This window comes from Zootoca vivipara, chromosome 2 (genome assembly GCF_963506605.1).
Source record: "Zootoca vivipara chromosome 2, rZooViv1.1, whole genome shotgun sequence".
Taxonomy (NCBI): Eukaryota; Metazoa; Chordata; class Lepidosauria; order Squamata; family Lacertidae; genus Zootoca; species Zootoca vivipara.
The window spans coordinates 21,364,733-21,380,587 of record NC_083277.1 but is presented as its reverse complement, the minus strand read 5'-3'; the positions used below and the strand labels follow the sequence as shown (position 1 = coordinate 21,380,587).

Sequence of the window (15,855 nt, the reverse complement as noted above, 5' to 3'; positions counted from 1 at the left end):
GGTTTATGGAGCTAGGGAGTTCCAAGCTGTAGTGACCAAGCAGCACAGTGCTTCATCTAATGAAGATAAGGGAATGATGAATACTTGAGCAGTTCTTCTTTTCCCTAGATGTTGTTTGAGATCCCCCTTAATCAATCCCATTGACATTTTCTTCTAACATAATTTCAAACAGTAAAGTATAATTTAACAACGAGATGGTAAAACAGCTCCGTCCCATGTTTATCTGGCACAGTCAATCTTTAAATCCATTTCATTGGCTTTATGTTTGTTTTAAAACAAGAAGATTAGCACTGCCTGCTTGCAGGGGGAATCTGGTGAAATGGATATATTTGTGCATTTTTTCATGCCAGCTCAAACCTGCACTTTTGAGATTCAAATATAAATTGGACAAGGGTGTGTGGAGATGAATGTAGAGGTTGGGACATTCGACTCCTCTTTGAAGAGGAAGCACATCATATGATTTTTAAGGAATCAGGCACTATTTATATAGATAACCCGGTAACAAAGCTTTTGTCTTAGTCCAGCATGACAAAGAAACAAAACAGCGGATGGGGCCAGGTGTGCAGAGGAAGGGGTTTGTTTATGGACACAGGGTGGGTGTGGTGGAACAAGAGGTAACAGGCCAAAGCTGGGACCGATGTGGAGGGAAATAACTTTCTAGCTGACCATATACTTTGTGCACAGAAGATATTAATTTATTAATTTATTTACCAGATTTCTAGACCTAGATTTCACTATATATGGTACAACAACATTTGGCATGAAGCCACGATAAAATACAGTAATGAATCAACTCTTTAATAAAACACAGAACAACCAGGAATGTTAGGCAGCACCGATTAATTTTCTCCAAAAGTTCAGGAGATCAAATGTGTCTTAACTTGGCAATGGACGCCCAGTAAAGTTGTCCCCATCTGTCTCTCCAAGAGTTGGAGATTTCCAAAGTCAGGGTATAACAGAGACTATCATGTACCACTATACAGTAAATGCTGCCTACCCGTGGGGCAATGAGAAGAGCCCTGCACACCACTGACTGCAGGGTCTAGATCAGTTGATAAGTGAGGAAATGCTTCAACAAATAACTGCGTCCTGCATTATGCAGTACTAACACCAGGTTCAATATGACTAGAAATGATGTATGATGTTCAGTTGTGGGTCAAGAACACCCAGAGAGCCATAGGTTCCCCATCCTTCGTTTAAGACATCCACTTATATTCTGTAGTAGTAGTATTGTTATAGCTTCTTTTTATGACTTTTGACAATCTCCATTTTATTTCTCAAGCAGCACTCAATGTTTGCCTTCCTGAAAGATAAATTTTATATAGAAACAGTTACCATCTGTGTTGCTTCTCTCCCCCCTTTATTTACAGATGAGTGGATATTCCCTGATAAAGAAACTTCTCAACTGGATTCCACCAATCTGTTGCTAAAGGATAGTGAAACATCTTACAGTTTTTTAAACTTGGCATTGAGTGATGTTCAAGCATGTGAAAACAAGCAAGCAGCCGAAGACCGACGAGAGGATGTTTTCACCTATTCCTCAAAACCTAGATCAGCACCTCACGGGAAGCCCTTGAACCTGTCATCAGAAAACTGCAGCTTTTCTGTGGATTTAAAAGAAGAGATCAGTGGGGTTTGGCGAGGAGCTCAGATGGAAGATGACTTTTATGGAAATGAGAGCAATGAAGAGGTGAGTTACTTCGGTGGTTGTTGGTTTGATGTAACTGTACTCAACTGGCATTGGCACTATCATCTGTCATTCTTCCTCGTGAATAAATTGTTGTGTGGGAGTGGAGCTCCTTTCAGAGAAAAATTGTTGTGTGTGTGTGTGTGTGTGTTAGAGAGAGAGAGATCACTTGGCTGCTCTAGGCATTGAACTGACACTTAACAGTGACATCAGCAAAAACAGATCTCTTGAAGAGCTTAAAATCTAAATTTCATCAGGGAACAAGATGACGAGGTGATGTGGGGATGGAAGAGAAAAGCTTAGCAAGTAATCAGGTTCACTCACATGCACATGCCATTTGTGAATGAGAAATCACTGATCCGAGGTGCAGGGTCTTCTTTCTCAGAGTGTTGCCCCTGCCACAGTGAAGCTCTGGAAATGTGTGAGAGCCTCTTCAGTAGAGAAACTCTACATAAGGGAGTCAGTGGCCAAGGCCTGGATCGAGGCATTCCTGTAGAAATATATAAATAACAGTGAACCCTTTATTCAGCCGAACACTTTTAATGAAACATCTACGCATTTTCAGTATATGGAAATCATATCAATACAAGATAACTGATTTGAAAGCAACTTAATCTACTCCTGCTCTCAACTGTGTGCCTGTACAACGTTGTGTGATGTTGATATTTTGGCCTGTTCAACCACCACATTGCATCTAATATAAACTGCTTTGTGGCATACCTAACATAGCTACCAAACTGTCTCGGTACTAATGTTGCGAGCAAATGCATATTGAAAATGTATTCTAGGCTATCACGGTCTATTGACCCTCATAAACACCTATCTTGAATGGTCAATCAATTTCAGTTTTTTTTTCTAGTCTTCACCTTGTTAAAAACGTGCAACACTTCTGCCACACGTGGACTAAACTGATGCATAGTGCAGACTTTTTGCACTTGTTTCCTTGTTAGTTGGTGCACCCCCCTTTTTTAAAACCTTTAAAGAGAGAGATAATTTCTCTATTTTAGATTTGCATTATACATTGCCGATGAGAGTGCACAGTGCAGTGGCATGTGAAGAACATGATTTCCCCACCCCCCCAAAAAATAATCTGATTTTTAAAACAAACAAAAAATGCTGGTTGTTTAGACTCACCCCTTAACATGGGTAGCACCTGCATGAGTGTAATGAAGGATTTTGCTGCTTTGGCAATATGAAAAATATTGAGCTCTAAGATGACTGAAAAAGAACCAATAACTTAACTGGAAACATCAGCTGCTGCTATAATTACTAAAAATTCAGCAGATTGTCATGTCAATCAGCCATTACATCAGGTTGTTATGGCAACCGTTATGTTTCTCTGCCTTTATTAACATTCCAGACTGTTCCCTATTTAATTATGGAAATCATTTCTTATCATTTGAATCTCTTTCCACTAACTTAGAAGTACAAGAGAGTTCTATTGCAGCTAGGAAGATAAAACTTTTTTTTTTTGCAATATTATGTCTCCCTGAGAAAATTGCATTTTGCATGCTAAATATAACCAAAGATATAACCCTAACTTCCTGTATCTCTTGGTTATTTTTTCACCTTAGATTTGACAGGTATCATTAGTTATATTACAATGCTATGATTTTAGGGTTGAGCCAGGTAAAGTTGACATACTGAATCTTAAATCATGGCCATCATCTGGTCTCTGTTTTTGGAGTTCTTTACAAATACCAAGATATTCCCTTTGCCAGTTATAATCCAGAAAGATAAGACTAGTTACTAATTAGGAAAAGGACTGAATTATAATGATGTTTCTTCTTATAGATATTTTTGCTCTTTCCCATTTAAGTTTTACTTTGGTTTACTTTATTTCCTACATAAAAATAAACTGGAATGGGTATGCAGTGTGGATTTTCCCTTGGACACAAATCATCCATTTTCTACACTTAAATCAATGGCAAAACTCACATTCTTGTACACATGAACAAAAACTCTGTCCTGTGCCAAACAAAGGTGAAATGAATAATGTGCAATCTGTGTTCAGGGGCCAATACAGAAAGATTTCTGAACTCTGCTTTGAAGTTCAGCTTCATTATTGGCTTCTCCTTCTTTTAGGTAAGCAGTTGGATCTGTAGACTTACCTAAAAGAAGGAGAATGTTTTCCATTCATTGAAAATGAACGGGGCAAGCCAAGTAAACAGACGTATCATCTGTGCAATGACATACACAAGCAAAATGCTAGATCAGGGGAACAGCCATCTGAAGGTGCAGAAAATGATTTTGCTTTGGACGTAAGGTGGGGCAGTGGAATTTGCCCTGTTTACCACCATCTGCCTTTGACCGAAGAAGAGAACTACAGGGAAACCAAGAGCAATTTTTCTGTAGGCCAGAGCAATTCAGATGGTACCATGACCCATTTATAAGCTTCTCTGTATGGCTTGCTCACTGGCATGAGCAACTTGGAAAACTTACCGGTACTGTCCACAGAGTGCCTTTGCTTCCCTCGACCTCCCAGCACCATCATCTTTGCCTCCCTCTGACCTACTCTTCAGGGGATCCAGATCTGCCTATTTTGCTGGGGGAGGGGACCAGGGTCAGTGTTAAGATTTGGCCCACGTCCTCATTGTACTCCTCAGGTTACAATTTCTGTTGATCCCTTTAAAAACCTATGGGATTTACATTACCATGACATTGTGCAGCATTTTAGCCCTCACCCTATGAAGCTCTCCCCACTCTTCTCATTCACATTTAAATGAATAAGACTGTCTTCTCTTCACAAAGCATGTTAACTCTGGCTTCTCAACATTAAAGATCTGGATACAAAGAACTAGGTCCCATCTGCTCCAAAGTGGGCTCTCAAGAATGATCTTTTAGAAATTACAACTCCGCAAGAGCAATCAGTTTTCTGTATCCAGAAATTATTGTCCAGATACCCATCTGCATCTTCTTTCAAGGAATGTGGCACTGCAATAGAAGAGCCATATCCTTGGGGAAATCAGTCTCTTCAGTGTACATATGCCGTGCTACAGTTAATCAGACATACTTTATTGAAGCTTTGGCACTGGTGCATGATTGAATAGGGTTTTTTAAAAAATAAAAAATAAAAAAATCTACAAGAGAGAGTTGCAGAAATAGAAATGTGTATTGGTGGGTAGTGTGAAGGTAGAGGGCAAATGTCAGCTAAAATGTGACATTGCAGAATATGATATTGATGTATATACAATCTGCCAAATTATATTAGTGTATGTTACAGTATTTCCCCATATGGTAAATAAAAGTGTGTTTAGCTGTAGAAAAGAGAGGCCTTGTTGAAGTCCCTACTAAGGGGAATGATGCAACTCTCCATGAGGAATGTATCTAAGCATTGTGTGTAAGCGTGTGAAGCTTGTCGGGGAAGGGGAGAATGCAGAAAAAAGCAAAGGTTTACAAAGCCTGGGGTACAAAAATGGAGATTTAAAGCAGGGTTGTTGTTTTTTTTAAAAAAAAAAAGTATTACTTTGCCTCCCTAAAAGCCACTTGAAACAGAAAAGTTAGGAATATGGCAGACTTTCACATGTCAGCAGTGGGGAGGCGCGACCCTCTCTCTTGTGTATGCTCTGCATTTATGATGAATGAGAAAAATAGTAAGAAATTGTGAAACAGGCAGTATTCGCGTATCATTCATATTTTGTTGTCTTTCTGTATTCTAGGATGATAACGACAGTGAATTTATACAAGAGGCTCCGACCAGCCCCTCATTATTAGGGTCATCTGAACTTGCAATTATCAAAGAGATCCCACTCCAAATGACATGCAGAAGTCCAGAAAACAGCACAAACAAAGAATATGCAAGACACACCAGTGAGGAACTGTCGCCAACAGCAGAAGATTCCATTGTGATGGCAGGAAAGGCAGATAGCATCCAAAGAAACTTGTTGCCGACTTCCTGCTTGTCCCCAACAGGAAGCATGCCTGTGCCCAGGAAGGAAGCATCTTTTGTATCAAAGGGTACATCAACCAGTCCATTAAGAACTTCCATCAGCAGAAAATCCCTCAAAGAAATCCCACAGGAGAATTCACATCTGATAGTCCAAATTCCTGTAAGTGTTTTGGAGCATGGAAAAAATATTAAGGTTTTCTATATATATTGTTTGAATAAGAGGGTATTGCAGGTTCTGTGTATCCCTGCATGTCCACTTTGCACCTAGTGATGCAAACTTGGTTTCATATATTTGAACTCATTGGCACAGTACGGGGCAGTGACCAATAACAGAGCATGATAAATCTGTGAAGCAAAGATAAATTAATAACAAATCAAGGTCACAAAGGAGCAGTCTAAATTCATGGCAGGTAGGGCTATCAATAGCAACTGGATAACAGTACAGTCCTAAAAATGTCTTCTTATTGGACTTACTCCCATGTAAGTGGGTTAGGATTCCCGCCTAAGATCAAGAATGAACAGCATAAGCCATAGACTACATGTGGCCTGTGAAGCAATTTAATGTACCGTTATCCAGATGCGGGTTTAAGTTGCTTGCCCATAGGCTGCTGAATCAAATTCAAAAAATGTTACAGCAAATGTATTGAAGATAGAAAATACAGAGACAAAGTTTCTCTTGTCCACATGCCACAATCCACATGCCAAGATTTGTCAAAGACTGACAAAAGTTTAGAACATTTGGAGGTAATTTTTAAAAAATTATCTATTGAATAAGTGCAATCTGTCCAATTGTAGTTTGACATTTGTTACAAAGATGACAGTGAGAGAAGAATGTGGGTAGAAGAACTAATGAATACCAATTGGCCAATAATAAATATAGCTTGTAAATCAAGACAGGGGGTGTAAATGCCTGGGAAAAGCTCACTGGAACAGTTGAAGAAACAAACAAAATTGTTTAGTTTCAAGAAAGTTATGAAAGTATCTCAGATTTTTGCTTTATCTCTTAGCTGGAGTCTTCCTGGGTCAGAATCCAACCAAATAAATATCCCTAAGATCTTGGGGACTCTTCTGTGCCATTGCAGCTTTTGGAACTGTGATGATTGAAAAGGGGATGTTGAGTGGGTGATTATATGTCCTGCTCTCCTTGGTGAGCATGAAGGAAAAGCCATTCACCATCTGATTGAATGCCATCTGATTCTTGGCTGCGAATAAATTTCTCGTCAGTTCATGGATTAGTGGCAGGCCCAGAAAGGATTTTTTGGCACTTGCCTTGTATGAGCCACTTGGAACTGTCTGCTCTGAAAGGACCATCACGTAACACATTTTGCAGTTGTGCTAAGGGGAATGTATTTTTGGTGAGCCTGTGAAGGTTGGACCCAATAGACTACCTGGTCCATTGCATGTGCAGTGCAAATATGCAAATTAACTCAGTGGCTCACTCATGTAGGTTCCCCCCATCCTCCGTAGCCGTCATTAATGAAAATCATGACTGAACAGGTTTGTTACTTTATAGTCTGGGCAACAGACTCACTAGCATGATTCCTTTTTCCTTAATGTGAACTGGGGGCCAGTTTATGTCCCTGTCAATTCTGCACGCTAGCCGGGGTAGATGGAAGTTGTGGTCCAATGTCATTTGGAGGAAGCACCATGTTGGCTGCCTCTGTCCTAGTGATAGTTACAGATAGGTAGCTGGGTTGGTCTGACGTAGTCGAAACAAAAAAAAAATTCTTCCAGCAGCACCTTAGAGACCAACTAAGTTTGTCATTGGTATGAGCTTTCGTGTGCATGTATCTGAAGAAGTGTGCATGCATACGAAAGCTCATACCAATGACAAACTTAGTTGGTCTCTAAGGTGCTGCTGGAAGGAATTTTTTTATTCTGTCCTAATGAGCTTGCCATGGGCTGCTGCTCATATTGAGCATGTATGGGGGGCACTGCACTGACCTGGATAGTCTGATGATCCAAACCAGTTCTTATTTTTCAGTTCTACTCTTCTGACTAATTAGTCTTCCAGTTGCTACCATAGTGGGGGTTCCAGGGTGGGGGAAATAATATGACTCGAAATTTTCATTACAAACGGTGGTAGCTCAGACTTCCAAGCAGGGCAAGTTTATTGTAATCACTGGCAAACTTTTGAAGTCTGAATTACCAATGCAGGTTCAGTTTAGACGACTGAAATCCTGGAGAGGAAAATTGACAGATTTTCAATAGCAATCTGCAGGCGAACTCGTGAGATCATTAGTCTCTACACTTCATAGTGTCGCTGCAGCCATCCAGAAAAATAATAAATGACATGATTGAAGGCTAACAGTAAGGTAGTGTCATATACCAAATCCCCAAGCTATTTTGGGGACTATGCTCATGCCCATCAAATTGATTCTTCTCCCTCATGTGGTTTTACTCCCTTCCCCACTGTGTACTCTCATTACAGCAACAGTTACGCAAGAACAAATTAGTCCACTGCAAATAAGGTGACAATACTTTGTACCTTTTTTAACAGTTAAGATTTCCTCACTCAATTTATGTGCTAAATAGTCTGCTATGAATAGAGAGTTTTAAAATGGAATGTGTGTTGTGTTAAGAGGTGGCCGCTCTTAAGCTGTCAGATTCTTCTGACACTTTTTGGACAGTTAAATGTCTTGCAGTGCAGCATATACAATTTTATTGTAATGTTTCTTGACTCTTCAGAATCCTTTCTAGTGGACTGTATTTGTTTAATGCATGCAAGCCCAGTCACTAACTGTGCTAATTGTAGATACAGACTCTGTTCTGTGACTTACGCCACTGCTTCCTTCTTGATCGGGGATGTGGCCCTCCAGAGGTGATTGGACTCCCATCAATCAACATAAATTTTATGAAATAAATTCGTGAAAATAAAAAGACAGGATTCAAAACTGAAAATGCTACTTGGCATGCTAACCAATTTGCAGAACTCACCATATAATCATAATATTTCCTAAAGTGGTTGTGTTGCCTGAACTGTGTCTCTGGGCTGGAATTGATGTAGACAAACTCAATAGCAGAGACACGAAGAAGTCTGCATAGCTGCAACAGTAGGCTTGGCACTGAGATGGGTCATATCATACTATCCCTGCTTTACAAAGTACTTCATAACTCAGGGCTCAGGATCACACTGCCAGGGGTCTGTAGTTTGCCTAGTTTGGTCAGAAGAGGAAAATGGTGGGCTAGAACTGTTACCTGAGTGAGACAACAGTGGACCTATGTACACTTCACCCTAACTCTTGTAGCCCAGAGTGTAGAAAGCAATGAGAAGCAGCACACCTGGGAGGTCTGCCCAATAGATCCATCCCCTGGTGGTCTGGTAGTAATATTGCGAAAAAGGGGAAGCCTTTACCCAAAAGCATACTCATTTGAGACAGTCCTAGGAGATGATAGAGGACTGGATCGAAGCAGACAGAAAGAAGCCAGTTTTAAAGGGACAGCACCTTATTTTGTCAGGGATGGAGTGTAGCTGACTTCAAGAACCCAACAGTGAGGCAAGTTCTTAATTTATAAAAGTTTCTCTCCTGTCTCACCTTGAGGAGATACTTCATTTGCTACAGGCGACCACCAGGAAACCTGCAATTTACAAGCTTGTGATAACTCCTCTTCCATTCCCTCCTTTGTCAGAGCAAGGCAAAAGGATGGTGTAGATACGGCCTAATGTGTAGGGTTTCATGTCAAAGGAATTTTTGCAGTGGAAACTTGGTGTGAAGAAGTCTGCTAATCCCCACGTGTACATGACTAGTGAAAAAATGCTCAAACAACTCTTAATGAAATTGATTTGCTAACTACTTAGTAAACTTTAAGGACCTGCATGCTTGCAATGTTTTATTCATGTTTTAATAGAGTTCTCTATTATTAAGTTCAAATATTTTTTAATTAAGAAAGAAGTGCAGCCCTCTGGGTAATATTGCAACCAAGTAGATAGCTGGTAATTAAACTTTTCCGCACGTATAACTAAATTTAAACAATTCTGGGTAAATCATTTGAACCTAAGAGAATGCAAATGTCATTATGTGCATCTCTAAACTGGGAAAAAACTGAGGAAAAATGGCTTTTTATTACAGGTTTTGTCAATCCATTGAATGTTTTAAAAGCTTAATAAAAATGCTTCTTATCGTACGGAGAGGATATACAGAAAGACAAGATAAGCTTTTAATTGCCAGCCGAAGTGTTGCATTTAGAAGAATCTTGGGAGCCGTGTGAAATTACTTTTTGCACGGAAAACCCTTTGAGAATAAAAAGGAACTTCAGTTTGAAATCCGTTTTAGGAAATCCCTATTTAAATATCACCAAACATAAAGGGGCTATAGAACACTAGGGCTGTATTACAGACCAAGGAGAGCATTTTCATGGATCAAGTTGGTGGGTCACGTTCTCAGGATTGTGACCTAACAAAGCATTTCTACTTTCCTTTAAAGTTGCAGCATTACAAAGTATTCCTAGGAAGTAGCCCTTAAGAGGTAATCTCAGATGTCAGATTACAACCCTGTGCCTGAGACAAATCTAAATAAAGGTCAATATTACTCATCTTCCTCTTGTGCAGCTGGTCTTTTGAGTATAGCATACTTTCTAGCTGCCCCCTTCACCATTGCCCACATAACTATACATGCAGATACTGTACATTTGACCAAGAAAAGAAAAGTGGGGCATTTATTTATTTATTTAGCCAAGAATAGTAATGTTCACAAGAGATATTTTGAGAAAATGTATGGTGAGATCTTGTCCAATGCAAAGCACAAAATCTTGGAAGCTTGGTTTTCTCACTTTCCAATAGTTTTTTATTGTTTAAAGGAGGCACCTCTCAGACTGTGTCTTGCACTGCCTCCCATCATTTGCAGCTGGTGACTGTGCAGCTTCCAAGCCTCTGTGATTCCTGGTTGCAGGTGACAGCCAGGTGACCTCCGGCCAGATTCAGTTCCCTACCCAAATTTATAATTACAGTACATAGTTGCACCACTGGCAGTCGTGGGGAGCTATTGCATTAGAGTCTGTATGCATCTGGTCTTTGCTTGTAGCATACTGAGCTCCAGGTTGTGTATGTTGATTTGGCGGTAGAGAGGGAGATAAAGAGGCAGGTTGTCTTATCTTGTTTTGAAGCATGGAATTAGACTAGTTGGAGTGTCTTTCCACCCCTAAACTGCTATTAAACATGATAGATCTCCTCTCCTCTGTATAGGGTTGGTTTTTCTGATTATTATTTTTAAATATTTTTTATTAAAGATTTATTGAATTACAAAGGTGTGTGCAGTGTCACTCATATTTTAACATGTATCATTTTTGCAAATCAGTTTCATTTGTTAAGACACTAAGAAGAAAGAGGGAAAACGAGGTAGATAGGGGATGGGAGGGTGGATGGGGGTGAGAATAGGTGACGATGTTTCTGTTTTGCTTAATATATGTAAGGCTTGATGTCAGCTTTGTTTGTGTTGGTACTCCTTTATTCACTTGTGTTCTTTTGATGGTGAGAGAGATTTGGGTTGGCCAAGGGTGTGGTTGTTCATTTGTGATTGGCTCTGATGGTGTGACGACCCTGGTCCCACTCTCCCTTACTATCACCGCGACACAGGAATCCAGAGGGGAAAACACCCACCCTCTGCTCCTGCCGCCTCAAAAATCAACCCCTTTTACTGATGGGTTTCTTAGTAAGGAGAGCCTTCCAGCTTACGTGGCCTGGTACCTTAAGAAACTCTAGGCTGTCCCCCAGGAATAACCTCTTGCCTCCTGTAAAGGGTCTCCCTCAGTTGGATTCCCCCACTGTAGAAGTTTGCCCTAGGCACTCTGGCAACTTCTTGGCACCTCAGGTTACCCTTCTAAGCCTCCTCCATGTAACTTCAGGACACAAACCACCACCTCCCTGCCTGAGGTGAGTTTGGCCCTCTCTTGAGTCACCACGGCTGTGAGTCCTGGTACCTCGCTGGAAAAATACAAACGGACCTCTTGTTGGCAAAAACAGAGATGAAGTTTTATTGTGTTAAAAACATAAGTGATTCTTTAACGTGTCATTTATTAATTAGCTTTGTTCCAGTTGTACAAAATAAACTCAGTCAAACATTTAACTTTAAGTTGTCCTAGCCTCTTCACTGTCTTCTAACAAGCCACCTCATAACATCACACCACACCTTCCTCCCTCTCCCTCCTAACTGACCAAACCGACTCTCCCTCCTTTTTTTAAAACCGGGCACAGTCCCGCCCCCATCAGAGTCAGGCTAAAGGTGGGTTAACTCTTTGCCAGCCGGACAGAAATAAACATTTCAAAAGTGTTTCAATTTGTCACAGATGGTCTTTGTTTTCATGTGTGAGTGGGGTGGGTGGGTATTTTTGGGTCAGGTTAGCCATACTGATTTGTACGCTGGTGGTAAATTTTTGTCATTATCTTGTTGGGCTGCGTGTGTGATAAAGGTGAACCATATCGGGGTGAAGGCATCCTCTTCTATTTGTCCCCGTGCTAGTTTCAGCTTGTTGGTTAGTTTTTCTAGTAAGGCTGTTTCCCATACTACTTGGTACCACTGGTCCATGCCTACTCCTGATAGGTCTCTCCAATGCCTGGTTACGACGCTCCTGGTTGCTGAAATTAGGTGAGTTATGAGGTCTTTGTAGTCTAAATGGGCATTATTATCTTGAAAGATGTTCAGTAGGGCCAATTCTGGGGTAATTTCTATTACTTGTCCAGTTATTTTACATATTTCTTGTATGGTTGTTGCCCAGAATAATTGAATTTTGGGGCATTCCCACCACATGTGAAGTGCATCCTCTCCAGCATTTTGGTGAGGTTCCAGGGAGTATTAGTGCTAGCTTTCTTGGTGTGAGGTACCACCTGTAGGTGAGTTTTAGGGTGAGTTCTTTTCTTTTCATTGATACAGATTTAAAGGGGGGTTTAGATCACATTCTGTTCCATTGGGTAGGGTTGATTTCATATCCTATGTCATCCTCCCATTGTCTTTTTATTGTATCTAGGGGGTTGGTGGGATTTTGGAGTAGTATCTTGGTATATTGCAGATACCATTCCTTTGCCGTGTCCTTTTGTCATTAGGAGGAGGTTTTCAAAAGCCGTCAGGGGTCTAGTTGTTGCTGATTTTACTGTTGGGTTATTTAGAAAGGCATGTAATTGATGTTGTGCTAACCAGGGCATTGGGATGTCTTCTAGTTTGTCCTGTATTTCTTGTATTGACAAAGGTTTGTTGGTTTTATAGAAGTCTATTAGGCAGTGTAAACCTTTGGTTTGCCAGGTTTTTATCTGGAGATTTTGTGCTGCATGATGGAATAATGGGTGGCATGCCAGGGGGATTAGTGGGGATGGGGTTGGGGAAAGTTTGCTTATTTCTGCTTTCCTAGTTTTGAACATGGTTTGTTGAGTGTTGTGGGAATCTTCCTTAGTTTGTTCGGGAGGAATGGGTATGCTGTGGTGCAGATATTTTCAATTGAGTCCCTCTCTAGGTGTACCCATTGTTTTGTCTCATCTTCTAATATGTATGGGATTATATGGCGTATTTGGTTGGCGTTGTAATATGTTTCCATGTTGGGGATTCCCCATCCTGCTGAGGTGGGGAGGTGAAAATATTTGGTGCTTATTCTTGGTTTTTTATGTGAGAAAATAAAAGAGTGTAATTTTCCCTGCCATTTGCGAAGTTGGGCTGGGGGGATCCAGATTGGGAGGGTTTGGAATAGGTAGGTGGGTTGGTTTTTCTGATGACTCAGAAGCTGCTGGTGTGGGGTAGCCTCCACTCCCCAATGGGAAGCGACCCTGTACACTTTTTTTTAGCCTAGCTTACATCACTTCCCTAACAAATTTACACAGAAAGGAGCACTGAGCCCATGATAAGAGCAGTCAGCTGTCAGACACTCCCCTCCCCAACACACCTTTGCAGAGGAGGAGGTTACAACAACTGGTGGGTCTCCAACTCCTTTACGACATGGCTACCGAGAGTCTGGCCTCACATGCGGAAAGGTTGATGCCAGGGCCGTCTTAAGCGGCCCTGGCGCCGTGGTGCGCCGGATCTCTCCGGCACCCTCCCGCCCCATTTCCCAGCGCGGTGGGCGGGTGGGCGCAGCACAGCTGCCACAGGCGCTGCTGTGCGGCGGGCGGGCGGGCAGGCACAGCGCGGTTGCCGTGGGCGCAGCTGCGCGGCGGACCGGCCGGCCAGCAGGTGCAGCTCGCGGCGCCCTCCTGGCGGGCCGGCGCCGTGGTGCCCTGCGCCACCCAGCCTGGCCGTAGGGCTGGCCCTGGTTGATGCAAGGCTACTTGCTTGCTGTGTTGATCAAAACTACATCTGGTTTATTCCCAGGTGTCAAGGAAAGGGCAATAGCTTGCTTCATTAAAGTCTAGACCTTACAGAACATAAATATTCCATGGGGGAAACTGCTAATCCTTGTACAAAATACAGAAAGGGCCTTAAGATATGCAATTAACCAAAAAGCAAAAGGACCTGCAAAATAATATGCCTCTGTCTTAAAACTTTTTTGTGTACAAATCAATGCTCCAATCATTTCTTGGCCACTTCAAATCATAGAAGAATGAACTTTGGCCAGGCATATATTTTCCCCTCTGGCATATACCGTATTTTCCCCTCTCTCAAAGTACTATGTTCACACCATTCTTTAAATTTCAATATTGTGATTAAAAGTCTTGAGTGCACATTGCTATTTGTGATCAAAAAGGCTCACAGTGTGTGCTAACATTTGGACTGTTAAAGAATAGAGAACAACATGACGAATTTCTAAGTTCCTCCCTGTCCCTCAGTTCTTTCAGCCTACTCTTTTTTGCAATATAAAGGAACACTAATTATTGGTTCTAAGTGAATATATATAGAGAGGGAGAGGGGGAGGAAAGTTGTGGTCCAAGCTGGGGGTTCATTTTGAAAGAATGTTCATGATTGACTCTCAGGTTGGGTAAGTGGACCAGGCTTATTTGAATTGTCAAATGCAAAAGGCTTAAGTACACACCCACTAAAAAAAAGGTTTCAAAATGGATTGTGTGTGTTTTTCAAGCATGCCTAAGGGAGGCTTGGAGACTTTGTCTTTCTGAATGTGTAGAAGGTACCTAGAATGTTATAGGTATTACTGTAATCCAAGTAATAAACTAACATTATGAAAGAACTGGCACATGTTGTGGACAGTTGATTGAGTTGTTGTTGTTGTTGTTCAAGCAGCTGAGGGGCAGTTTATTTTAAAAGCCTTTTTCAAGATTGAGCTGCCAGTGACTAACAACTAGTTATCAAGACTAATAAGCCATGATGTTCAGGGTGGATGTAATTTGGCCTAGAAGCATTCAACACTTTGGCATGATTTTTTTATGTACCCTGGTGAGGGCTGAAGCTGCTGAAAAGGGAATGGATTTCTGATGCCATCATGAGCCGTAAGTGCAGTCTAGGGTGTTAAAAGCCGAATTGCTGACCACTTTCTTTGAAAGAGTTTTTGCACCAATTTCACTTGTTATTGTGAGTGCAATAGGGCAAAGAGAGCACTCAGATGTTCAGTGAAACCCCTGGGCCAATGGTGGTGGTGGTGGTGGTGATATACACCCTACTTTTCCCCGTGATAGGAATCAAGGCGGCTTACAGATAAAAATAAGAACTGCTGAAAAACATTTTTAAACCATCATTAAAAATCAATGAAACATTAATAGAATTAAAACTGCATACATGCATAAAATATATGCATTGACCTACATTGGCTCCCAGTACGTTTCCAAGCACAATTCAAAGTGTTGGTGCTGACTTTTAAAGCCCTAAACAGCCTCGGTCCAGTATACCTGAAAGAGCGTCTCCACCTCCATCGTTCTGCCTGGACACTGAGGTCCAGTGCCGAGGGTCTTCTGGCGGTTCCCTCGCTGCGAGAAGCCAAGTTACAGGGAACCAGGCAGAGGGCCTTCTCGATAGTGGCACCCGCCCTGTGGAACACCCTCCCACCAGATGTCAAAGAGAAAAACAACTACCAGACTTTTAGAGGACATCTGAAGGCAGCCCTGTTTAGGGAAGCTTTTAATCTTTAATAAATTATTGTATTTTAATATTTCTGTTGGAAGCTGCCCAGAGTGGCTGGGAAAACCCAGCCAGATGGGCGGGGTATAAATAATAAATTATTATTATTATTATTATTATTATTATTATTATTATTATTATTATATTAAAAACATACCAAAATTACAATAAAAACAGCATGGCACAAGCCCTTTCATTAAAAGCAATCAGTTCCCAAAAACCTGTTGGAACAAGAAAATCTTCACCTGCCAGTGGAAGGACAGGGAGGGAGCCAGTCTAGCTTTTGTAGGGAGGGA

General features: G+C 41.3%; 1 protein-coding gene across 6 annotated transcripts in view; it reads left to right on the top strand.

Moving 5' to 3' along the window:
* Positions 1-15,855, top strand: part of CFAP20DC (CFAP20 domain containing) — a 137,324-nt gene that overhangs the window by 76,746 nt on the left and 44,723 nt on the right. For all 6 annotated transcript variants that reach the window (XM_035106806.2, XM_035106802.2, XM_035106801.2 and 3 more), the window contains 2 exons: positions 1,371-1,690; positions 5,347-5,736. In XM_035106806.2, coding sequence (XP_034962697.2) covers positions 1,371-1,690; positions 5,347-5,736 — 710 coding nt within the window. The remainder of the gene's footprint in view (positions 1-1,370; positions 1,691-5,346; positions 5,737-15,855) is intronic.